Source organism: Pezoporus flaviventris, unplaced genomic scaffold (assembly GCF_033815535.1).
Source record: "Pezoporus flaviventris isolate CSIRO_AGI_PZ_B2104156 unplaced genomic scaffold, CSIRO_AGI_Pfla_v1 ptg000031l, whole genome shotgun sequence".
In the NCBI taxonomy this organism is placed as follows: Eukaryota; Metazoa; Chordata; class Aves; order Psittaciformes; family Psittacidae; genus Pezoporus; species Pezoporus flaviventris.
Window position 1 is genome coordinate 52,316,180 of NW_026892579.1, and position 26,271 is coordinate 52,342,450.

General features: G+C 40.0%; 1 protein-coding gene and 1 long non-coding RNA gene across 9 annotated transcripts in view; one reads left to right on the forward strand and one right to left on the reverse strand.

The window, feature by feature from the left end:
* PKHD1 (PKHD1 ciliary IPT domain containing fibrocystin/polyductin) overlaps positions 1-26,271 on the reverse strand; it is a 254,520-nt gene that overhangs the window by 42,946 nt on the left and 185,303 nt on the right. For 6 of the 8 annotated variants that reach the window (XR_009744646.1, XM_061461031.1, XM_061461032.1 and 3 more), the window contains 3 exons: positions 25,239-26,117; positions 23,929-24,091; positions 20,689-20,849 (listed from right to left, as the gene is read on the reverse strand). Coding sequence is in view for 7 of the 8 variants with exons in the window: in XM_061461031.1 (XP_061317015.1) it covers positions 20,689-20,849; positions 23,929-24,091; positions 25,239-26,117 (1,203 nt within the window). In the remaining variant the exon portion in view is untranslated. Of the gene's footprint in view, positions 1-3,883; positions 4,274-18,973; positions 19,415-20,688; positions 20,850-23,928; positions 24,092-25,238; positions 26,118-26,271 lie in introns of those variants that run through there. The other 2 variants (XM_061461034.1, XM_061461036.1) reach the window with 2 other exon arrangements.
* LOC133273095 (uncharacterized) lies at positions 12,542-23,414 on the forward strand. Its single transcript, XR_009744647.1, has 5 exons — positions 12,542-12,679; positions 14,685-14,732; positions 19,131-19,253; positions 21,379-21,509; positions 22,662-23,414. It is a non-coding gene; the product is annotated as an uncharacterized LOC133273095 (long non-coding RNA).

Sequence of the window (26,271 nt, forward strand, 5' to 3'; positions counted from 1 at the left end):
AGGACACTTAATCATCTCAGAGTGGGAAAAAAACCCTAAACTAACCAGCAGCTCTTGGAATCTGAGCATCTTTGAAGATCGAGAAAACTGACACAGCACAGATTTATGAAGACAGCATATTATGTCCCAGATCAGCCACAGCAGCCAAAAGAAAAATAGGAGTTTTAAAACCAGAGGCAGTGGGATGCAATCAGACTAGTACAAAAATCATTGACTTCAACACAGATATATAAGTAATAGATGGTCCTGTAGAGACATTCTGGCTACTTCTTCACTAGTAAATTTAATGTGCCCAGGAGTATTCCCAGACACCGAGGCCAACTGACATGGTCTGACTGCATTCATCTATTAAACTATCTCAGCTTTCAAAACAGGATGGATTCATCCAACGGACTAACTGGGAATGTTCCTTGGCATACATTAACTCCCAAACTGCACCCAAGAATTGTTTGGGAGAGCATTAATTGGCCCAGAACAAAAGCATGCCAGGGCTGTTGCAACCATTTTTGCAGAGCAGAGGATTGTGTTTCCATGTCTGTGGCCTGGCACCACTTTTTAGCATGGGCATAACACCTATCCACATTAACATCTGCCCCTGGGGATGCTGCCTTGACCACAAATTTAGCTGTGAAATTTAACAGAGGACACAGACCACGTAAGTTAAGGAGGTATCTCGAGTATAAGTAAATGAGCAAGGAAACCTGCAGCCAGTATTAATTCTGGGTTCCTTTGAGAGAAGAGTTCACAACCAGAGGAAAAGATCAAGCAGACATTGTTTGAAATATTTGGCCTTCTTCTGGCATTGTTGGAGGTTGCTGATTTTTTTTTCACATTTAGATCTTTTTAATTTGTTATGCAGTTGTTGCAAAGAAACTATTAGCAGTTTACATGGCTGGAGCTGACATTTTCTTGCAGCAGAAAAATACTTTAAGTGGAGAAAAACAATTCAAGGTGATTATTAAAACTGTTATTAGTGAGGCAGGAAACAAAATTGAGTGGAAGACAAAGAAGGGGGAATCTTGTCACCTCCTAGTTCTTATCTCCCTACTGGAAATGAGCAATAGATTGACAGCAGCTAAAAAGAGACAAGATTACCTACTGCACCTTAATTAATACAGGGAGGATGGATTTGGGAGGATTGGAGTCACCACGGGAGCAAACCTGGGAATAATTTCCTGTGTCTACTCAGTTGTGTCTCTCTAGGTTGATGCAGCTGGAGTCAGCTCTGGTCTTCAGTAATCAGTTGTAATCTTTGAGTTCAATGAGGTTAAGGTCTCATGTAAGTGTGGGAAATACTCTGATATATGGTGACATCAAACAAGCCCCCTTCTCAACTCCTTATGCATGGGCATCCCTCTAATTAAGATGCTCTAGGAAACAGTGGGTGAAACGTGTATGCGTAAACTCTCACAAAACCAAAATAGCTGTGGAAATGCTTACAGATATGTTGAGTAAATACAGGAGCAAGAGTCGGATGAGGTGAGGAGCTTCTACAACACGAGGATTCTGCTGCTAGTGGGCTTTGGAGAAAACAATCTGTTGCTTGCCCTTGCCTTGGGTGAGAACTATGAACCTCAATAAAATATCTTGCTGTTTCTTTTAACTATATGGCATGGTGTGCACAGAAAAATTTGTTCTGAGCACAGGCTCAGAGACATCCTGAGCTGATCCACAGCAGAAATCAATGCCAGGAGGAATTAGAAGACTTACTGGGGCTGTTTGTAAATGCACCTACAGAGAGCAAGAACAAGATCATTAGGTCAGCCCTTTTAGTAGGACCCCAAGCATGTCCAGTGTCATGAACACAACCTCAGCCAACATACATCAGTGCACGATCACACAAGGGACAAGGCAGGAACCATCTCCCAGTCAAGATGGAGACAGAGATCATAGAAGAGACAGACTCTGCTGCCCAGCCTGAGATCTGCCCTTTGAAGGACCAGGGACATACCTTGGCCCTATGTTTCAATCTCCCTTCCTCTTCAGATGCTCCACTGGTGGCTATTTTGCTGCTGTACATAGGACCCCATTGCACATACACAACTGAAAAGACTGAAATTATTGTGGCCTTTCATTTGAGACTTCCTTTGCACCTTCTGCCTGCTTTGTTCCATGGTGCTCATAAGCTTGCTTTTTGAGGGTGAGTCACCTAGATCAGGCTGATCAGGCGATAACCCATTTCCAGGTGACTTGGGAGCAATACTTACACCTGAAAAGTGAGTGGAGGGCATAGCCTGAAGACACTAGGAAATGCAGGAGCATCACCAGCATCAGACAGGGTTACTCCTGAATGCGGTGTTGTTACAAATAGCAATTTGCCTGGAGGCCCATCCAGTTGAATTAGGGAAAAAAAGAACCCTTAATTAACTTAAGAGAGGGCTGATGCAGGGCAATGTGACCTTTTCTCTATGTCACATGCCACACGAATTTTAGCCTCCTTCTGATGCTTTGTCACTGCCAGTCCTTGTTTTTTAGATCACTGGATTGCAGAGAGCTGATGGTGACCAAATGGATTGTGGCAGTAGAAGGAAAGAAAGAGGTGGCTTGACTATTTCAGTGGTCTGTACACCAAAGGCAACAGAATCCCATCATGCCTCTACCACGTATTACCTTGGAATGTAAACATATATATATGCATGCACACTTTAATTCAGATATTACAAAGGCATGGCATCTTGTGTGCATTCAGCTAATGCACACACTTAAAGTAGTTTTGGCAATATTTCACAGAAAAACTAAGAATGGTATCAGTTTACAAAATGGCAAATGGAATTATTTAATGCTGCTGAACTTCCGCATAGATGTGATTGATAGCAACAGAAGGAACTTTCTGCAGTTTTCACCAATCAACTCAATGCGCAGATGCAGTTGCACAATTTACTTAAAATTTGCCATTGAATTAGCCTGCCTCAGCGATGGGAGGGAAACTGTAGTTAACAGCCTCAGTGAAGGCTGATGAGAGTAAAAAGACATTGGGTGAATAAAATAAAGGCTTACAGCAAGGAACTTCTACTCCCTTTGCATGCAGTCTGTACGCATACTCCCTGATACAGATGATTTCTTAATGGGAGTCCTGCAGGTTCAGGAAGACATAACTGAACTTGCATGCCTCTAACCCACGGTGAGGTTTCCCTCTCATATCTATAGAGTTAAGACAGTCATATGGCTGGGACTGCTAGACTCTCTGTAGTTTGGAACAGGCTGAAAACCTCCTGCTTCAGCTGAGAGAAATCAACACCTTGCAAGGGAAATTTATGCATCTTAGATACCTGTTCCAATGCCTGACTACCCTTTCAGTGCAAACTTTTTCCTAAATCCAACCTAAACCTCCCCTGGTGCAGCTTGTGGCTATTACCTCTTGTCTTATCACTTGTTACCTGGGAGAAGAGGCTGATCCCCACCTCACTGCAGCCTCCTTTTAGGTAGTTGTAGAGAGCAGTAAGGTCCCTCCCTGAGCCTTCTCCAGGCTAAACAACCCCCGTTCCCTCAGGTGTTCCTCATAAGGTATGTTCTCCAAACCCTTCACTGGCTTAATTGCCTTTGTCTGGACCTGCTCCAGCACCTCAATATCTCTCTTGCAGTGAAGGACCCAAAACTGAACACAGTATTCGAGATGAGGCCTCACCAGTGCCAAAAAAAGGGGGATTATTATTTTCCTGTACTGCCAAAATATTTCTGATACAGGCCAGGATGCTCTTGGCCTTCTTGGCTGCCTGGACACACTGCTGGTTCACATAGCTCTGTAGCTTTTCATGGGGTTGTTGTGGCTCAGCTGCAGAGCTCAGTATTTTGCCTTGTTGAATCTCATACCACTGGCCACAGCCCATTGATCAGCCTGTCCAGATCCCTCTACAGAGCCTTCCTACTTGTTGTCACCTGCAAATGTACTGAGGGTGCACAGGATACATCTTTTTAGCATACCACAAGGTCTCCCTTGAGACCTAACCCATAGCCCACACCAACAGTGAACTGGAAATTACAGGCCCCAGAAACAAAGGAAAAACAACTTTCATAGCACATGTGATACAGTAAGCCTTGGTCTGCCTGAAAGGAGGGGGACACCTGAACTGGCTGTCCATGGGTGACTGCAGATATTTCTACACTGCTGTCATCCATCTGTGTGGTCTTTGTAAGGTTGGAGTTTGGATGGATCTGGGAGCTCACCAGGCCCTGAGTTTCTCCACAGGTCCTTCTTTGAGAGCTGTGTCAACACAGACATTGAGTTCAGAGGTGCAGGGTTTCATCTCTGAATTAGAGAATTTTTTTGATTGTGCTGTTGAAAAAGAAAATACAAGGAAAAAACACTTCTCAAATTCCCTTGGATAACACTGGCAAAGAAAGACATGTTAGTGTTATACCCACATATAGCTTATGTAGAGCTAAAACCTCAGAATGGCTTGAAAAATGCTTGTCAGTATTCCATTAAATCACTGTGGCTTAAAGTATTAAAGGTTGGTTTTGAAACTTCTTTCAATGAAATCTATGCTTTTTTCTCAGTGAAAACACTTCCAGCTTACTAAACAAACACATGATCATCAGTGTACCTCAGAAAATCCTCTTACATCTCTATTCCACAGTTTAGATTAAAGCTTTTATAGCTTGACTTTAGAATTCAACAACAAGATCAGCTCTGTTTACCTCTGTCTGAGCCTTTGCAGTGCTAATATATTATTTCTGTAACACGAATAGCAAAGAAAAGGAATATAACATGTTCTTGCAGCAACATGTTAATTTTGATATAACCTTCTGGTGCTTGACATTGTGGGCACTAAAATTTTGGCTGTTTAAAGAGAGAAATCAAGTAAGCAAGCAACAAACCCTTACTCATACCAAAAGCCTCCTGAAAGTGCTGGCTGCATTTTTTTTCCTGCAACACAAAGCATTCTCTTGTCAGTCCTGTTGGCAAGGTAGGGTTGTGCCCTGTCAATGCCAAGATAAGCCCTACTAGAACCTATTAATCATGAAACAGCTAACCTGTGAAAGGGGTCTGAAGCTGAATTATGAGGTGAGAACACTAGAGGGTGGAAAGGAAAGACCTATCTTCAAGACCAGACCATCCACAGTAAGGTTTTTGTCTGCCATGGGCTTACTTGAAACCCACAGACCTGGCTGTGCCTCTCTTCCCCTCCCACCCTTTGTTTTACCCGTTCAGGGCTGTAAAATCTTTGCAAAAGGATAATCTGATTGTATGATGGTGCCTAGGATCTCCAGTCCCATTTGCTGCAGTATGATATGTCTTAAACATCTGCAAATACAGAGACTGCTGGTGATAGTAAGATAAAGAGGAATTTGCTCTTGCAGTTCAGGCAATCCGGCATTAAGGTTGTTCATCTGGTGATACAATCCACTTTTATTTCTCACTTCAAAGTTTCTTTTTTCGCCTAGACCCTTCGTCACACTTCCACTAACATGTTCAAGCACTCAGACACATCTAACTTGTGGGAGGAAGCTTCTTTACAGAGAAAACTCTCAGACACAATGGTGATTGCAGAAACCTCATGCAATAAACCAGGACTATTTATTGCCACTTAATCTTAGGCCTCAGATCTGCAGATCCCAGATGTCTTCCTCAGGCTCCAAGTCAAAGTTTTCCAGAGACACAAAGATTGGGTGTTGGGTGTCCAGCTCCTAACAAAATTATTTAAGATTTAGACATATCTTTTCCAAGTGAAAAATCATAAAGTCTTTTGCCAGCAGACCCAAGTTTCACTTCTAGATGACCACAACTGAAGCAACTGAGCTTATCCTGGGACCAGTTCCTAGTGAATAGGTCACATTGAGATAAAGTCATGATATAGCTGAGAAGACCTGTCCTAATGCTCACTGTAGACTCGGAGTCGGAGCAAAGCCACAACCTGCTCCTTGCAAAAGGTCACAATGACAGCTTTGAGGGAGAATCTTGGCTGGCTTTCAGTTAGGTCTGTTGGGTTATTTTGGATTTTTTAATATTGTTTTTCCTTCTCCTCCAAACTCTAGTAACTCCCAAAGAAAAGCACCTGAATAAAGAGATTTTGCTTTTTGAAAGACCTTCAGCACATCTGCCTCGCACTGGAGCTGCACGAAACACAGTATTATTTTCCTAAGCAGCCCCCAAACTGTGAATATAAAAGCATGCAAATTCAACACCCACAAAAAAGAGGAATAAGATAATAACCCTGGACAATGAGAAAATTACACAAGTTCACTTTCCATGTCACTATACATTTCCCTTTAAGAATTTCCATTTCCCTTTAAGCAATTCTATTATTCACACATAGCATTTCTAATCATTCTTTCAAGTGTTTCTATGTAACTTATCAGGGTTTAATGAATGCCAGAATAAGCACTAGAGGGAAAATCCACATAACTGGACAGTAACCCAAAGGTTTTAACAAGACCTCTACATTTTTCTTTTTTAATATAATTTTTATTCAAGCATTTTCTGCTTTGATCAGAAAGATGGCTTTTTTATTGGTATTATTATTGACTTTTTCCCACCCACCCTCTTCCATAATCCACCTTCCCATAACTTGTGAGCCCTCCAGGGTTGCAGTGAAGCATTATTAGTTACAAAGGGCTTCTCTGGAAATATAATCTACAAGTAAAATTGGTCAAAGTAAACAAGTTAGCTTCTATTCTGCCTTCTACTGAACCCACACACAGTTTGCAGAGAGAACAGTAAAAACCCCCTGCAAACATCCAACATTAATGTATGAATATGTTAGAGAACAAGACTGACTTCTTTAGTCTGCCATTCATAGAGGTATTATTCACTATTAATAGCAATTCTCAAGAATGACCTGGTGCCTACAAGCTGTCAACCACACAAATTCTGGGACTCCTTATTACTGGAGGTTAGAATAGCTAAAGGAGTGGATGAGACAAGATACATCAACAAATAGGACAGGAATTGGATCTACTTTTAGGTCAAACTGTCCTTGAATTGCTGCTTTGGAAGATGTGGGTAAGAGAAAAAAATGCCTCATCCCTGGAAGGCCAGGTTGGAGGGGGCTATGAACAACCTGGTCTGGTGGAAGGTGACCCTGCCTGTGGCAGGGAGGTTGGAACTGGGTGAGCTTTAAGGTCCTTTCCAACCCAAACCATTCTGTGATTCTATAATAAATGCTTAATATCATTTTCAAAGCAACCACCACCTTTAACAAGACACTAGAAACATGCTAAACTTGATCCTGATTTTGAAGCCAGTCCTGGAGTTTTGTAGGACTCCTGTTTGCACGACACTGTTGTAAGCAGCATTGCGCTTGTACTTGAGCTCTGGCTGGTTTTGAGTTCTTTTCTGTGGAGTGTTATACAGGTATTCACACAGTCAGAGCATTTCTCCAGAGAACTATAGACTTCTCAAGAGCAAGGAATGCTTTAGGTGTGGTCATTGACTTTCTCTGAGCTTCCTTCTTACCTCAGACACAAATTTGAGTGACTGAAAAAGATACTGACTCCTTGAGCCCTAAAGAGTCAAAAGAGAAAGCAGGTGTCCCTCCCTGCACAAAAATGCAAACCAGGCACCTGAAGCAGACTGCACAGGGAGCTGGACAAAGTAGTTTCTCTAAAGCCGACTTGGATGTCTTACACTGCAGCACTGAACAGTAAGGGAGACATCATATAATTTTCCTACACTTAAAAAAATTATCTTATTGGTTCTACTTACACATCTAATGATTTATAATAACTTGTAACATTTAGATTCAGAAGGCTGGAAAAGTCCTCAGCAAGTGACACAGCCTATTCCTCTGCCCAACAGCAAACTATGCTCTACCAGATTTCATTCCTGACAGGTCCTGCTGTTATTTTATATCTCACTTCTCATCTCCCTTTCCAGAGATGTAAAGGCAGTTGTGCCCATCTCCTAAGGCACAGAGACATTACAGTCCAACCCTGCTCCAATGTGAGGTATGTTTTTTAACTGTGGTCACTCCTCAGAGTGATTTGTCACAAGGTGCACCAAATCAGTATCAGAGGTCCAAGAAGAGCCAAGAACTCTCCTCAGGTATTAAGGAAATTATTTTTACTAAGTATCTTCTCCAACTGAATATTTATCCAATATAGCTGTACCCTCTGCTTCTTTCACTTTTATTTTGGTACCACCTTGAACCCATTTGGACACCTTTGATCAGCTAGTGCTATAATCTAGGGGAAAAAAAAGAGTGTTCTTGCAATATGGACCTTATAGGGATGAAACTTCATTTTCAGGCTAGTAACTGTTGCATCTTTAGTGAGCATGGGAAAAAAACAATAAGGCGGCAGACTTACTTTAGTTTTGCAATGTGTTTATTAATTTCAGAGAATGCACCGCAGGAGCAAAGTTTATTAGTGAGTAGGAGGATGTTTCAGGAACTGAGCCCAACTGAAAATAATCAGCTCCCTTTAATTAATTGCATACAGTTTTATTGCATAACTGATGGTTTTAAATGTTGGCCAATTAGCTTGTCAAACACCAAAGTTAAATTTTCTGTTGGTCTCTCAACTAAGGTCCATGCCAAAGTTTTAATTCAACTTGCCTTATCAAAGCAACCAGAAAATAGGGCCTCTTGAAACTGAAATTAGTGAGCAGTTACCCAGATCTGTAAAAAAGAATAGAAAAGACAAAGGAAAAAGAAAGAGACTCAGAAATGCCGGACAGGGCCAACATCTGACTCAGGTCTATGACCCCCATTCTGGGGTAGATTACAGTTGCAACTTTACCTGGTCTTGACAACTTGTTTTTTAAGACAAGTTAAGGTACTGCTGCGAATTTAATGTGCTTACAACACATAAGAAAAAAGGATAAAAAGCCAACATCATACCTTTGAAAATAAAAATTGTTCCAGAATAGCTTATGATGCTTCAGTATGACAGTTGCCTCACTACCTGCGTGTCTCTTCCCAGCAACTGAAGAATGCAGTATGATTTTACAATCATATATATTTATATATTTACACATGAAAATGAATATAAAGTTTCATATGGTAAGTTAACAACAATGTTCTTGTCATAATCTTAGACTAAGTATTCAACATATCTATCCCAGATAAAAATCTTTATTTTCCAGTCTCTTAAATGCAATGCCAGTGAGTTGACTTTTTCCCAAAGCACTGTATTCTACAAAAATACATTAGAAAATTAATATGTTCTTTTAGCTAATTATTTTATCTAATAATTAGATTAATAGTCATGGTACATATCCTGAGAACCCCAAGGTGCTCATTGTGTCAGCTACGTGTGCTTTGAACTTGGTAATGACATTCATAAATATAAAATAGATGCTTTAAAAATGAAGATTATGCATGTTTTGGCTCAGTAATTGCTTTTGGGTGTACCAAACTCTTGGTCCAAGCATAGTCAACATTTGCAGCTTCATTACCTAAAATACTCTGTCCTGAGTGCACTAGAGATGAAACTGAGATGGATGGTTTCTGCACTTCCTACTATTTTGGTGTTCATATCACCCAGACCACATCTACACCAGTAAACCAAATAGTGTTAGCGTGTGATCTCACACATTGGGTAACGATCACCCATAGACTTTAACCATTAGTTTAATGGTTAACTTTGTATTTCCCAGAGAAGTTTTGGTTGATGCAACTAACACTTTCTAGCACGGTGTTCAGGCATGGCTGGATCCAGGCAAGAGAGGAGATACTATGGGGACATGAACAAAGTCATAGGCAAATGCTTTAGTTTAAAAGACTTGTTTAGAGTTGCTCTGTTGCTCAGATGGGTTTCAGTAACAACCTGTGATATAAGACCTTCCTTTCTTCTCCTCTAGTCCTTATCATCTCACAAGTTTCAGTTTCTCCAGGAGATAAGATGGAGCTTTTTTATGTAAACATGTCATACTACACAGCCCTGAGCCATCTCTGGAGCACTTATATTTTGGACCAAATGAATCAAAACTGCTTCCTTGTTGGTGTGATCATGTATTGCAAGACTGTAAGAAACTAAAAGCACAAATAAGAGAGCAAGGGTAACTAAGGTCATGCAGGCGGACATCTAAGAGTTTGCCTACTTTAGTAATACCACATAGACACTGTTAATTACTGGTATGTATTTTTCGCCAGTGTTTCATATAAGCCTCACACTTTGGGATCACATCATACCAGATGCTACATAGACACTTCTTTAGTCCCAACACTGAAATGTCATCACAAAACAATGAATGGAGGAAAGCAAGACGAATTAGCCTCTTTTCACAGGATAATCACGTGACTTCTTCAAAGTCACAAGAGAAGGATTTAGCAGAATTCTGCAGTCTCACCTGCTGAGTGATTCTGCAGCAGCAGCCTGTGTTTCCCTGTCTGTCACAATAAATCACTCCTCACACACTGATGGGCAAACCTTCTGGCTCCTGTGATGCAAGTCTGCCAGCAGTAAAACCTCTAACACAGCATGTTGTAAACTAGGAGGACACTTAAACTGCCCTAAACAGTTAGACCTGAGATTGCTCTGCCCACAGTTCAAACTAGAAAGACCATGACCAACTTGAAGTGCAACCACATTAGTATGGAAATGTGCCCATCCTATCCAGTCCTACCCTTATGTGTTTCAGTGATACAGCTTCAGGTTCAGAACTGGCTCATGTCAGGCCAGCCCAAACCACTGACAAAGTGTGAGTTTGTTCGGCAGAGGTCATGTCAACATGGCCATGTCTCTGTGAGAACTTGCCTTTCGGTTGTGCTTTGACATCACTGTCTGCAAGCCACAACCTGATATTTTCCCTGCTTTTCTCATGGTTCTTTTACAGCACACAACCAGCACAGTAAAAATAAAGATGCTTTATCTGAAACATCCACGAAGGAAATCCTGTGTCTCTGATGAACCTGACTTCCTCAATTTCCTGTTTGCTGCACAGCTGTCTGCATTGGATGGCTCTCAGGGACATTTTTTGGACATATTTTTGTACCTCAGTTGAAAGCCAGGCTCCTTGAGTTAAAACATAAGGGTCTATAATCTTAAAAAAAAAAAAAAAAAAAAAAAGAAATCACAGTGAAAACAGAAAGAATGAAAAGAAAACAAACCAATAAAGAATCTGTCCTGTCATAACATTTGAGGTTCTGGTATTTGCTGGACTTGGAGTAGGTTCAAAATAAATGAGGGAAATGTGTATTTCATTAGATGCTAATATTTGGAAGATAAGAGGGAAAAAATGATGAAATGCTTCCAAGTACAGTTGTGAGGACAGGGCCTGCATGTGCGTGTATAAACACACATGCTTTCAGACACACAAACATACAGTCATGATTCTCTCTGATTCAGAGTACTACTACTACATAGGAAGAAGGTAAAAAAAGGACTTATTTTTCCAGACCATTGCTCATCATGTGCATAATAAGGGCTTTTGCTCTTCTCATTCTCCATCTCCTTCCAAAATTGCAATTGTATCCTTCGATAACGTTTTTGGGTGTGGGGTTTTTTTGCAAATGAGACTTGATCTTGTAAGTGATTGATCTTGTAAGTGGTTGATCTTGATTGATTGATCAAGTGATCTTGAGACTTGATCTTGTAAATCATTGAGACATACACAGGCATGTATAAAAAATATCTCAATCCTACACAAAGTAAACTGGGCTAGGTGCCTTAATAAAAACACCCTGGTTAATCAAAAATCTAACCAGCATGTTTCCAGTTGATGGCATACTTGTTGATGGTTAAACTTTAAGGTCTCTCTTCCATTCACCACAGATGACTGTGTAATCACTTGGCTCCTAACTGACCTAGTCTGTAAAGTTAGGACATAACACATGTTTGCCTCCTGGGGACCCAGTGCCTTGGGCAGCAACAACGGTCATGAAGTGCCCAGAATTCCTTTGTTAATTAACAGATGCAATGCAAGTGAACTAAAAGATGGGATTTAGGGATCCAAGTATTCAGGTATTTTGAAGACAGCTGAAAGGAGGAGAGCATTTGGGGTCTGTGCTTCAAACAACATTGCAGAACAGGCACTGAAATTTTCACAAGTGATAGCCAAAGCTTAGATCTTTCACAGCACATCAGAAGATAATGAGTCTCTGCAGTTTATTCTAATAGGTAGTTCTGGACACAGTTTTTCATGGGGGCTGTGGATAGAAGCATTTCACTGGCCTTAGAGTTGTTTCCCAGCCAACCTTCAATACTTTACTACAAGCTCACAGGTTCTAGAGTTTAGAGATTTCTTTTCTAGCACACACCAAAATAAAAGCTTAATTTTGTTCTTTGCAGCTGGACCTTGTCTGAGCAAAGTTGCCGACAAAATCTTACCCCAGACGTAAATCTAGCACAGGAAAAGAAATGAACTAAGTGTAGCAAATAACATAAAATAATACAGTATTATATATATGTGTATATATATATGTAAAAATAGAAGCAACTGAAAACCAAGGATGATGATGTAACATGTTACAATACGAGCTGTCAGACTGTGGCTTGCATGAAATCCAGTAGTACATGTAGATAAAAGCCACTGATCCGTGGTAACCTCTTGTTAGGTGGGCAACACCTGCCAAGGAATTGATTAATTGCCATGGTCTAGGTTTCAGGTGGGGTTAAATGGCAGCAAAGAAGCAGTGTGACTGCTGAGTGGGAAGACTGTGGAGATAAGAGGTCTGTCATTAGCCCCCTAATTTGTGGAGAATGTGGTAAATTGTAGCAGAAAGGAAGAAGGAAGCAACAGTGTCAGAGTTTTAGTTTGAAGACAGAAGGATCTTGGAGGTTCTGGGAGGTAGAGGAGGTAAGTGGGCCTGGCTTGTGGAGGTAGAAATGCCGGTTTGGGCTGGGGATCTTGGACAGGTCAGGCAGAATGAAAAAGTAGAGAAGGAATGGAGGTGAGGCTGTGGGTCTTGGGGACTACTGATGATGTGAAGGCTAACTTAGTGTCAAGCGATTTTGACCTTCTTGTGCTAGACCTTGGGCTTCATTAGAACTGTCCCCACTTCTATCCCCTCCAGATCTCCCCTCTTTTTGTGCAGTATGTAACACACCACTTGACATGCAAATCAATGCAAATGTACTGAATTCAAGGAGAATCAGAGTGTTGTGTGAAGCAACCATTACCAAAGCCGCCCTCTCGGCATCAGACATCTCCAACACAACATCCTACCTAAGTGTCTCCTTTTTCCTTATAGTGGAGATTATTAATTGATTCCTCACCTTCAGAAATCCTGTCTGCCCAGTATCAACATCTCATGAATGAACAGAAAATGTTATAATCCCACTTTTATAACATCAGATAGAATGGGAGACTACTAGATTTATGTCAGTATAATTGTCCTAAATATTTCTGAATTATTCACAATGGTTGAAGCTAACTGAAAATTAATTCTGGAAGTTGGCTTTCTATGTTGGCATTGAAAGAAAACTGGGCTTTGCTTAAAATCAGGCTGTGTCCACCCACCCTTTCCATCCCCCCAGAGAAGGAGGAAAATGAAAATTGGTTTGGATTAAATATTTTAAGCCTTTAATCCTTCCTTCTATTTTTTTTTTTTTCCCATGGAAAAAAGTATTCCCAGCAAACTCTAGTAGAAAAACAGTTTCTGTCTGCTTTTATTCACCAATATTTTCCAGAAGAAAATAAGCATTTATCATTCACATAGCTTGCTAGTTTTCTTCCTCAAGTTAGAGCTCTGATTAAGGAAAAAAAAATCAAACAAACCCTTGGGTTTTTTGTTTTTGATCTGGTATTATCAGAGAAAATCTGAACATCTTAAATGTTCTGGTTCTCAGTAATGTAGAATCATAGATTCTTAAGATCATCAAGTCCAACTGAAAACCTAAGACTGTTAAGTGCCTCTAAACCATATCCGTAAGTGGCATATCTACATGTCTTAATGCTACAGCAGAGGAGAGCCAAGAGTTGGAGAAATCAGTTTCAGGCAAAGTGGAACCAGGGTTATCCTACAGAACTATGGCTGGATTTCCTGGTGCATACCAGTGTGCAAAAGTTTTTCCTTTAGTTGGGACAAAAATTGGAGTTTCTCTCCAGGGAGCATTTCTTGGTATCCAAGAAATGGATACCAAGGGGTATCCCCCTTTGGAGGGGTAGTGTTTTCTTCCGAAACCACTTTTTTTCTTTTTCTTTTTTTTTTTTTTTAAACCTGTAAGAGTCTGTTATCTTCAAGGCCTTATCCATTTACTAGTTTTGATTGAAAGTGAAAATGGGTTAGAAGTTACTGGCACACACATACAATCGCACATACACTGCATGATTTCATGAATCTCATGCTTAGAGAAAGCCAACTTTTCTTTAGAAAGAGAGAAAAACATGATGTATTAACATCAATACGTTAACTGTGTTTGCCAGGTTAGCTGATACCCTCTTCTGAAAACCTCAGGAATGTGATCCAGTGGTGCCAATCCAGTAGATGGCTGTGGTGTTCACTCAGAATCTTGGCCCCAGGCTGTCCAACACACTCTAAAATGGATAAGAAAGATGCTTTGCTATCCACAGGCCTTGATCAATCCCACAAAGAGAGGAAAAGAGAGAGATATCCCTTGGTGTTTGTGCCTGCTTCTCTTTCAAATGGAATTAATGGTGGTTTAATGGGGTATGAAAGGATGTTTTACTAGAAACAATGAGGAACAATTGTCTAGCTCACGTTTCATTTCACAGGTCATTATTGCATTAAGAAGTAAATCGACCAAGTCCGGTAAATAACAGTCTGTGTTTTGCCCAGAGCTTCAAACCAACAATCTTAGCAGTCACCAACTAATATCTTTGTCATTCTTAACCCTTGAAGGGATCTGCTGGGGGCTAAACAATTATAGTCTTCACCCACCCCTAGCAGGTAAGCATTATTCATTTTATTTCTCATCCCTTCTTCCTGCAAACCCCACGAGGCTGGGTTTTTGCATTGTTGTTTTGTTTATTAGCCAACCTAGCCAACTGTGTGTCTGGTGGCCTTGAAAAACAACACATATTTTAGTGACTTGCTGCAGGCGTCTTTAAACAGGCTGCTTCCTCTGCAAAATTAATTGTTGCAAAATGCAGTGCTTCTCCTGTAAAGCTCTGCAAACTAACACTCAGCAGTTTGGTTTGATTATAGATATGCCTCTAAGATCTAAGGAAAATAATATAGTTATACTTGCAGGATGCAATTCACATTTCTTTTTTTTTAATTGCATAAACACAGCCGTCTTGCCTCCTTAAAGGTACCAACCATCAAGCTTAGAGAGGCTGTATGTCCTATGCTGCTCTCCTCAGCTGTCCCTGACTCTTTTTAAAGCAGCTGCAAACTTCACTTTCCTGTTTCTCCTGAAGCCTCCTGGGTTAACTATTAATATCAGCAGTTTCTTTTAGAAGGTACCAGAAAGGTTTCTGGATGGTATCTAGTAATAATAAAAAACAACTACTGACTCAGATTTGTGGGCATCACTGAAGCAGGAATGATAAATAAGACTGATACAGCCCTCAAGAGAAAAAGGCATGATGTCGAAGCTACTGAGCTGTAATGAGAAGCTCCAGACAAGGAACCTGTCTCAGGTTTTGTTCCTTGGTGCTGTAAACTCCAACTCGGATCCTGTACACTGTTTTCTGTGGGATTAGCCTCTCCATACTGCACAACCTTTCCAGTGCATTAACATTCCAGAAGAACAGGCACTCTGGCTGAGAGTGATCAAGTGCATGGCTTGGGAAAGAATCTCTCTGCACTAATTACTTCCCTAGTAGTCACTCTTTGTCTTCATCAGCAGGATTTAGAAAGTTCTAATTACCAGATCTTCCTACCGCATCACCCAAAACTTTGAATCCACAAATCCCTGTCAGACCTCAAAGATTCCTTCAGATCACTGAGCATCCTTACAGAATTTTGAAAATGGGTCCAGAAAAGGCCTTCTGAAGTTATTTGATCCATTCCTTCCCTCGCCTTGGGAAAAGACCAGCTGTATCTGGATCAGCCAAGGATGTTTGCATAACTTTTACTGAGAGTGACATTACAACCCACTCAGGCAAGTTATTACAGTGTTTTGTTGTCTTTATTGTAACCTTTCCTCCCTTAATTTAAAATTATCTTGATGAAATTTCAGTCTATTTTTTTGATTCTATAGACTTTTTCATATTTTGAAGTTAGTTCTTAATTCTCTCATCCATTTCTTCTCTTCAAAACTGAGCCGCCCAAGATTCAGATATTTTTCATAGCTCCAGTTTCCCAGATGGCTAATAATTCTTTTCACCTTTAAGTGTCAGACTACTAAATCAATACATGAGTCATGTGTGCATTGGTTATTCAGACTCTATGTACCACCAATGGTTTATAAATCACAACTTCAGAACCACTACCCTGAAATACTAACCTCATTATGTCAATGATAAAAAAAAGCTGATGTTCAAGTTGCAGACAATATTTATATACAGAAAGGTAGAGAGTTGGATATCGAATACATAACTAAACTCCTAAATGAAGATGACGTGGTGTTTGGGGGCTTCTGAGCTATTTTTTAACTCACAGGGAAACAAATGGACTCTCTGAGACTTCACAAACTCTAAAAATGGTGTCGTTTTCCAAAATAACTTTTTAAATATAAGAGTTTGATTTTGAAAATTACAGGCCTCAAAATAAATCATCCCAACTTTGTTCTTGGCTTTGGTCTCAACTTAATTAAGGTCTGCTGAAACCTTTATCAAGGATGTGTTTTCAGGAAAATTAAGTAAAAGTTACAGGCATTTTTTGATCATATTAGGTTTGAGTTTTATAAAACAATAACTTGGTAACAGTTCTTTTAATGTTCTCCATTGCTACCTTCAACCCATTTTGCATGCATTTATTGCAGAAAAAAAAGCAAATTTCTATCTGCAAACAGACACAACAACAAACTCCAGAGGAAAACAATAAATTTTTCATGCCAACATTGCAACTGTTTTATTCCTTGCAAATCTACCAAACCTGCATTCTTTTCTCAATCATCTTTAATTACTACATAGTTATACATAGCAGATGTGGTTAATCATAGTCCTTGAAATAATAAATATATATGGTGCAACATTTTTAAACAGCTTACTGCTAAATTATGCTGGCAGCTTGTGTGTCAACATTATACACTTCGTCAACTATTAATTGCTAAGTTTATTCAATAAAAAAAAAAAAACAGAAGAAAGCAGATTGTGCAAAAATCCACGATCCACATCCCTGGGAATTTAAAACTATTTAGACATATATGACAGATTATTGTTCTGGCCAAATTTGAAGCTGTTCTTATAGGGAAAGAAGAAGAATGTGAATGACTCTCTTCTGGATTTGCACACTGGGGCTGGATCTCTGCCTTCATGAATATATCCTATCCTGGAGAATCTAATATTGTCTGGGATGGCAGCCTGCTTTCATGCTCTCATACCTTGCTATGTGTAATTCTCATAGTCTAATGCTTAGCTACAAATATCAGCTGAGATTAAAGGCCTATATAGCAAATTGCAACATTTTGGGTTTGCTTAGAAAGTGAGTCATATTCTCCCCTCTAACAAGGGTAAAAATAGTTCTGCAAGTACAGATACTGGCTGACGGATTTTTCTGATGGCCTTTTCCTTTCTTCATTCTCCTCCCCGAGTTCCCATTTCTCTGGCTATAGCCCCGTTGTAGTATCTCTCTACAAGGCAGGATAAAAAAAGAAAAAAGGTTCTTAAGTTACTAGTCCTTTGCTACAGGTCCTCCAAGGGAAGACAATAAACTTCAATGTTTCTGGGAGCTGGCTGTTGTCAGATTACAGACATGAGGAAGTATGATAACAGAGTCTTATAAATATTGCAGATAGTCAACAAATGGTTGAAATTTTAACTACAGCATGATGGTTGTATCAGCTTTCCTTTGTGGAGCAGGGGTTTTAAACTGGACACGCATCAACTGAGCACACAAACTTTTGACTTGCCCTTCATTCCTCAGCTAGAAACGCTCATGTTTATAGCTAATTCTGCTGTACAGATTGTGATGCTGTTGTTTCCTATGTCATGGTACCATTTAATGCTTCAGGCCTGGCCCTAAGCTGTTTTGTAGGAGGTTTGGTGTAGAGATGAGTTTTGGGAGAAAAAAATTTTGTCATCCAAAAATGGCAGCTCAAAGAGATTAAAATAATTAGAAAATCATGTTAAAGTCATTAAATTGTTTTGGATAATTTGAAAAAGGATACTGTGACAGCACCTTATAAATTATTTAGGGTGGTGCTGGAAAACACCTCTAAAATTTTGCAGTATTAGATTTAAAAGTAGAAAAAAAGGAAAAACCTCTCTTGGATTAAAAAAATAATTATGCTTTGTTTGACTCAAAACAACAGTTGTTTTTTCTCCTTTTAATTTTACTAGAAATAATGACAACAAAATTCTTGGATCAGTTTCCTCCGGTTTTGTTTTGTTTTCTGAATTCTGTGATTTATCCAGAAAACTAAAACTACAAGTTTTACATTAACGACTCTGCTTCTACAGAAAGCCACAATAAAAAGACCAGGGCTATCACCCAAAGAGTTAACACAGCAGGTGAAATATCAGGTACACAGAAAGACAAAGGAAAACAAAAGTGGGTACATGAATAAATATACATTGCATGTCTCACTACTGGCCATCTACAATGGGCAGAACCCAGGAAGCCAAATGGTCTTTCCTTGCTTTCTGCATACACGCACACATATGTCTACACAAATAAATTATTATATATATTCTATATTGATTCCATCTTCAATAAAAGACATCAGGAGAATTAATATCATACTGACTGATCCCTTGTGCTCCAGTTACAGCTCTCACAGCCTCTTCCTTATGGAATTTTTCTGAGGAAACATCTTCCTGGCTTTTGTGTCCCTGAAGTCTATTGAGTGTTTCTGTTTGCTCCCCTTTGAAGTAGCTAAGATATCTAGAAATGTCTGAGAGCCAATAATTTCAAGCTGATTGTCCCAGCTGAAAGCTTAAAGAGAATGCATATATGCATCTGGATAAAAGGGCAATTAAGAGGATGTGGAAAGCCAGAGCTTTTGACTTGAAGAAACTTGTGCCCCTGAACTGGGCAAGTGGCAAGGATATTGTGTAGCTACCTGAAAAGACTGTCAAAGCACTAAACAGTGCATTGCAGTGCTCTGACAAAGCTGCTGGAAGCGGTTAGAATTAGTCAGGTTTAATAAGGTATCAGGTGGATAGGTGGATGTGAAGCTCAGTGGGTGGGTCTTGACCACCCAGATAATTTAAGTACTGAATGTTCATCTGGATTCAGGAAAAGCAGAACTTCAAGGGTCAAATTCTGCTCAATAGCATCATAACACCACCATCTTCATTAGCCTTGGAACGGTGTTGCACCAAGTGGGAATCTGGCCCCACAGGAAACCTGTGGGAGCAGGTAAGTAGAGCATTTTCTCCTATTCATCTAGCATGGGAGCCTGCGTTAAGTTGTGCAAAATAGTGCTACAACCTTCACGAAGGAGAAGGAAGGGGTAGAGAATAGAAGACAATGACCATGAATTCACCTTAGCATCAAGCTGTGCCTTTTGAAATGTCAACCTTGAGAGGAATGGAACCGCAGGTCAAAATGCGAAATACAGAGGAATTTAACACATCGTTGTGAGGGGAGGGGGAAGATATCCCCATTCATATTTGGGCATCAAGAAGAAAACACAGCAATTTTGTTATAGCCTCAGAGGCAGGCAGCATTTACCATATGCTGTTGCCTCCATTACACAAGGAGATAAACCCTGCGGAGTGCAGGTTGCGTTATCAGTGTACTTTAGATGGTGGGGATTCCTGGCGTGCCTATGACTGTGTACCAGGGTGTACTAAAAGAGGTGCAGATCTAAATAAAACCCAGCTTCTGTAATCAAAAGTAGGAATGCATTAATATGCAGGTGCTAAGTGATAATACTGATGGAGTATGTGCGCTTGCAAGAGGTTCATAACCAGGGGAGAAAAGGTAGAGTAAAACTGAGTGTGTTTGTATGTAGACAATACATTAATCAGCCCTGTAAGCAGCCAGTTAGAGTGGGATTCTTAGAGGAAAAACCTTACACATTAGACATTTTGTTTAAAGATTAAAGAAGTTCTCATGTTTAATCAGTTTTAGAGCGGGATGGAAAACAGGATTAATTACAGTCCTTTCCATCAGTCTCCCATACCGCTGGAATCACAAACGATGTGCCTTTTCAGCAAAATGGCCACCATCAGCAGCAGGCACAGGAAAAGCTAATTGTAATTAAAGAGTTTATTTGGAATCAGAGAGCAGAGTTTTAATCAGGATGAGAAAGGAGCCTTGCTGTGTGAACCTTCAGAAAGTGGTTGCTGAGCAGAATGGGCCTTTTTTAAACAGAGAGAGGGGTCTTTAAACTTCTGGAGTGGGTTTTCAGCTTGATTATCTCCTCAGTGGGATATGGATGAAAATCCTTGCTGGGCCAATTATTGTTATTATTTTGCATTTATGTAGCATTTATGTGGCATGTCTTAATACTCTCAGAGGACTTTGCAAAGGGCAGGTAAGTTCTGTTCTGGTCTTAAAATGAATTAATTAAACTGTAAAGAGGCAAAGAAGGTTGGGATGATGCCAGGTGACATGATTCTGCAAGAAGGCAGAAAGACATTACTGGATACAGAACTGTGCAATGAGGTCTCCCAGACTTCTACACTATAATTCTCTACACCCATCCTGGAAAGGCATCACACAATCTGGCACCACCATCTTCTCGACCTCAGTTGTAGGTCTTAGTGAAAGCCTGGGGTAAAATCACATCTCATGGATCAAAAGTATGCGTGACTTTGCAAGCACTCCAGAGAACACGGGCACTTACCAGCTTGCAAGTAGAACTGTGTCCATTCAAATTCTGAGTTTGGGAAAACAGCAACAGGTGGGTCTAGGTTCAGGACACTTCCATCTAAATCCTTGAAAAGGGCTTTCCTTGAGCCTCTGCATCTTTTTTCAGGGAACATGGTATCTTCAGAGGTCTGTACACTGACAGGTAGGAGAAGTAATGTTATTATGAAGAGAGTAAAGGAAAAATATTGTGCTGTTGTTTGCAATTTATTTATGCTGGCAACAAACACTTCTGCAATATATTGTTTACAAGGTGAATTCACCTGCCCAAGAAAAGAAAAAAAATGGAAAATAAGTGAAAATAAGTGAAACTTAAGCATGTCAGTTGAGATCTAGCATGGTCTGAAAAGAAATTCTGTAGCAATATTTATATTTTGTCATGTTTGTGTCCAAACTGACAATCCCCCCTCCAAACAAATTAACATCATCTCTCTCCAAATGTTGGCTGGATTTGGACAGAAAAAATCATCTCTTCCCAGTATTGCTTCTATCCACAAATCTCCTCCTTCCTGGGGTTTGTCTTGGCCAGCATGGACTGTCATGTTCCTTAGAGCCAGCTATACTGTAGCAGTTTGAGTACCTCTAGTTCCTTCTTGGCTTTCTTGATTCAAGGAACTGCAGTTGTGTATCCATCAATATCCATATGCCATTAATTTTTTACCTGTAGCAGATGAAACTTGTCGTTTCTGACTGAAGCGGAAAAGTCTATTGGCTGCTGTCTTACCAAGTGACCAGGAATATCGCTGCTGCAGTATGTCGTGCTGATATGGCACAGGCATTGTTCTTCACATCCACAAGGTGATGGATAGTTTACTTTGACAGAATGGTTTGTACATAGTATTTTGTTAAAAAGCATTGGCTACCCAGCAGTATCTGTTTGCCTCGTTCTTACCCCTGCACTCTAGAATGGGGGAGCCCTCTAAAGGGCTAGAAAATTGCAGTTTCCCATCAGCAACTAATCTTATGCAGGAGAAAGCATGAAGCAAGGTGAAGTGGCAGACAGTATAAGAGAAGAAGCCAGCAGGAAAGACACAAATTAAGGCTTGGAGACTCCTGGAACAAGCAGGAAGATTTAGTCAGGCCACAGAGGGTCCATCTATCCAAATTAAACAGTTTCAGAGCCCATCCTTCTCCTATATCAACTTGTATAGTCTGTCCATGTCTATAGAGCTAAATTCCCTTAGCATTCAAAATAGGATGGTCACATCTGTGACCATCAGTTTTGAAAAGTTCTTGAGCTGAGTTCCCAAACTATGGAATTAACTGAGTCCATGCTAGCTTGCTCATGACAAAGCCAAGCCAAAGACCATGAGAAGAGTTAGACAGGTTTGTGGGAGACATATATATAACAGTTGAAATGAATCATTTCCTAGTCAAGTGTCTCTATCAACTACAGAATAAGTTTAGTGTCTTTAGATTACTTGCCTAATTTTTGGATCACTAAAGATTATTGATCTGAATCACTTGTTGGAGGTCTCAAGTACTTTTAACTGTATTTTGACTAAAAGTTTAACACAGTTTAAAGGAGTTTGCCAACAGATCATATCACTTTTATCACAAAATACAATGAGATAAGATGGCTTGCAACCCAGTAAAGTCCATGGACAAGTTTAAATCTTGAAGAAAACTTAGAATTTCTTGGGCTTCACTTGGAAAACCACAATTATTGGTATTTTGAATACAGCAACCAGATATAGGCAGAGATTTACAGCTACTGTAGAGAAACAAATGGGCTAATGCCCCAAATCAACACAACTCAAAAGAAGTAGAGAACAAAGATAGATCTTCTAATCCTGACAGCCAATTCCTGAACTTCTCTCAGAAGATCCAGCATTTCAGAAGTTTAGGTCTACCAATGGGACAAGCAAAGTATTTCATGGTCTTGCTGTATTCCCCAATGTTTCTATTTCGTCTCTTGCTCTAAGGCAATCGTCATCTTCTCTTTGACAGGACATATCCATCAAGGTATCCCTTCAGGATGCTGAAGCAGAACAATGCAGCCCAGTCTGGATCAAGCTCAGCAGTTGCAAAGGTGGATTAAATAAATGCATGCAGATAATGCATGAGGAGCACCAAGAGATGTAACCACCCTCAGAGGTTTACCAGACTACTGAGAAAGCATTCAGTAATTCATGTGCATTCATCATGTTTAAAAATCACCAGCTCTTGCAACTGGCTGCATATTCAGCAGCTCACTAATAGCATAATGTCATGGGATGGATACAAGAGTGAAACATAATGGGAGCTGACAAGCTGGACAGGTCTCAGAAATCTACACAGAAACTACTGCCCAGAGCAAAAAGCAAAAATATAGAATAACATAAAAATCTTGGCAGAAGGCTGGAGGGACTCTAAACATTGCAGTGTGGGACACCTCCAATTATTTTTGACTGGCAAGTGTAGTCCTTGCTGGATTTTTTTTCTACTTCAAGGCTTTCCTGACATAGCCTCTGTATTGAGTTCACTGGTTGTAATAAATAAATAGGCATGTGGTTTCCATTGGATGTGGTATGTTTAAACTGCTGCAACCAGCAGTGACTTAAGGTAACAGATGAGGCTCTCCCCTCCTTCCTTCATGTCGTTCCCCCCCCCCCCCCCCCCCCCCAGATGATATTCTCTCTGAGCATGAGCAGTTCTGGCAGTGATTTGACATCTCACAGCCTGCCTGGTACTGATCAACATTTCTGATGTGATCTTGCAGGCAAAAATCAAGCTCCAATTCCCCGCCCAAAAGGACATTCCCTGTCCCAGGGTTTTCTGCTGGAGGTCCTGACATTTTCTGAAGCCTGAAGCTGAGAAGTCAGAGATGCTCAGGATGTTGTTTTAAAAAAATGGGATGTGTGAGGGTTTTTTGCTATACAAATGTCAGTAAAAGAGGAAATCCAAGAGGATTAGTCTGGAGATGCACCTTGATGGAATCTGAACCTCAAATTTAAAAAAAAAAAAAAAATGCCCTAAAATAAGTGGGGAGCTTGTTGTTTGTTTGTTGCCTGGATTCAAGTTTTTCTGTACATGTTTGTTTGATGTCTGAGCTTGTTCATTTTTGCCAGACAGGAGCAGAGACAAAAATGGGACTGCTCTGCTGCTAGACATCCAGTCTAAGCTACTTAAACTCTTTCTAAAACAATACAAAAACCAAATGTTAGGATAGTCCCAAAACTGTAGGTGATTTTTTGCATAAACCATTGAAAAAATAATTCAGAATTAAGCATATTACCTTGCTGGATGAAAGTAGAACTTGTCCTTCTCATTGACATGTAACATCTTTGATGTCTCTGCAGTGATAAGAGGCATGATGCCTAAATGGTCAGCACTTGACATGATGCAGACATCCCTGTCTTCACTGTAGCAGCTCTTTGTAAAACCAGTAAAGGTGACTTCTGCAGGGATTAAGAGAAGATCAAGTATGGAAAATGATTACAGGAGTGACAGACCTAGAGAGAGAAAGGCTTTGTTCTTCTACATTTTCCATGTTAAGTTGCTCCCATGTGTATGTCTTTGCACAAATAATTTTAAATCAGACTAATTGTATTCATTATAGATCTTCAGTTAGCTTTAGAATATTACATAGCTAAGTTATATCTTAAATTGACACAAACCAAGTCACACCAATAGGAATTTTAATCAAAGGATATAGTAACTGAAAAAGTAACAAAAGCAAGGGCTATATTAGTAAGAACCAGCTTAATGACAACCTCCCTTGGATGGTTTATCCACTTGCCATACCTTAATATAATGAGCTGGTGACGTGATTGGATCTGTCAGTGAACTCTTCTGCAGCTACAAAATTCATGTTTTGCCACAAATTTTCTGTGAGACCCTGAACAAGTCTATTTGTCTTTCCTGTCTCCCTTACTCTTCAGTAAAAAAAGGGTAATGTATTTTCTTACAAAAATATGTAACAGTGAGAGATAAATAAACCTGTAAGTTATTTAGATCCCACCACAGCAACCAGCTATCTAAGTTCTACTTAGTGCAAAAATTATTCTGGAGACTGTAAAATTCATTTGAACTAAAGATGTGGAATACACACATAACTAACTTCTCTACCTCTTGTGCAATCCCTTATAACAATAAAACCCATAACTGTTTCTGTGCAGCTGTAGTCATTATGTTCTACGCAAATTCTATCCAAAGTGTGCTATTCACATCTGAAGCTCAGTATCCTCATTTAGCTAGAGAGAACTGTAGTTCAGAGAGATGAATCCAGTGGAAAAATAGCCCAGAAGGCAGGCATGTTTGAGGTAGAATATTACACATTATTTTATACATTAATTGAAATACATTAGCAAATTACGTAATTATACTGCAGTAGATTCAGGAAGTCAAAAAAAACAAATAATACATTTTTTTTTGTTCTTGAACTGTATAAAAGTGAAGAACAATTCAGTTATAAATGTCACTGAGTCTTGGATTTCCCCACTTTCCCATTTGTGGGTGTGGAAGCTGCAACTTCAATTGGAAAAATGTAATTAGTCAGGAAAAACAGTGACAGAATAATCTGGCCAGTGGACACAGAAGACCAACCTTCCAGCTTCATGAGTCCCAGGACTTTTGTACAATTCCCAGTTTCGTGCCATGGGTTCTCTGGCCTTTGGCTAGAAACAGTGGTGAATGTAGGCCATAAAATCCCAACACGGCCTCTTAGAGGGTAGGATGGTGGTCGATCCTTGGCTGTTTGATTGGCTGAATGAGGTTTGATCCTGTCTCTGATGCAGTCAAAAGTTGAGCTTGTTGCGACAATGATGGAGTTTCTGAGTTCTATGAATCTTTTCCCTGTCTGGCATTGTTTGGCATACAGACAATACACTACTGGCATGAGTCCCACAGTGTTGTCCACCAGCACTATATTGTCAATGAGGACGCTGCTTCCAAGGTGGAACATGATACCATAGTCATAATTCTTATAGGATAGAAAGCCTGTGATTCTAGTGCAGGTCTGAAATCCATCTCCCTGGTACAGGTGAATGCCATGGAGATTTGAATGGGCCACATTTTCACTGCAGTACTCTCCATCTAACAAACACTCTTGCCCCCTGATATGGAAGCCAATTCTCTCAGATCCTGCCACAACATTGCCACAGAGGGAGACACCAATGGCAAGGTTTGTCTTGATGCCAGCAACCCAGTTTAATGAGTTTTCTGGCTGCTTGCTCAGAATGACAAGGTTCCTGATAAGAGAATGATTTTGCCCTTCCAAATCGATGCCAGGTCCAACTGTGTTAAACACCATATTATCATGTAACAAGATCCAGTTGCTCATAACTGCTTTAATGCCAGCTCCACAGCTACCATTAATGCTGGATGACACCACCGAGGACTCTTGGGATGTATTCCTGAATTCAATAGCAGAAAGCTGAGGAGGCCCAAAGTTCAAAAATTCAGTATTTAAGAGTTGAAGGATACCTGCAATGAAATAACTATAGTGAAATAAGAGCTTAAAATATCACATAAGAACCAGTAAGATTCATACCCATTTAAACAGCTTTCAGGCATATAATGGCAAGCAATGTTAGTGTATTGTTAGCAATCAGTGTTGTTTTTTTTTTATAAATATGTA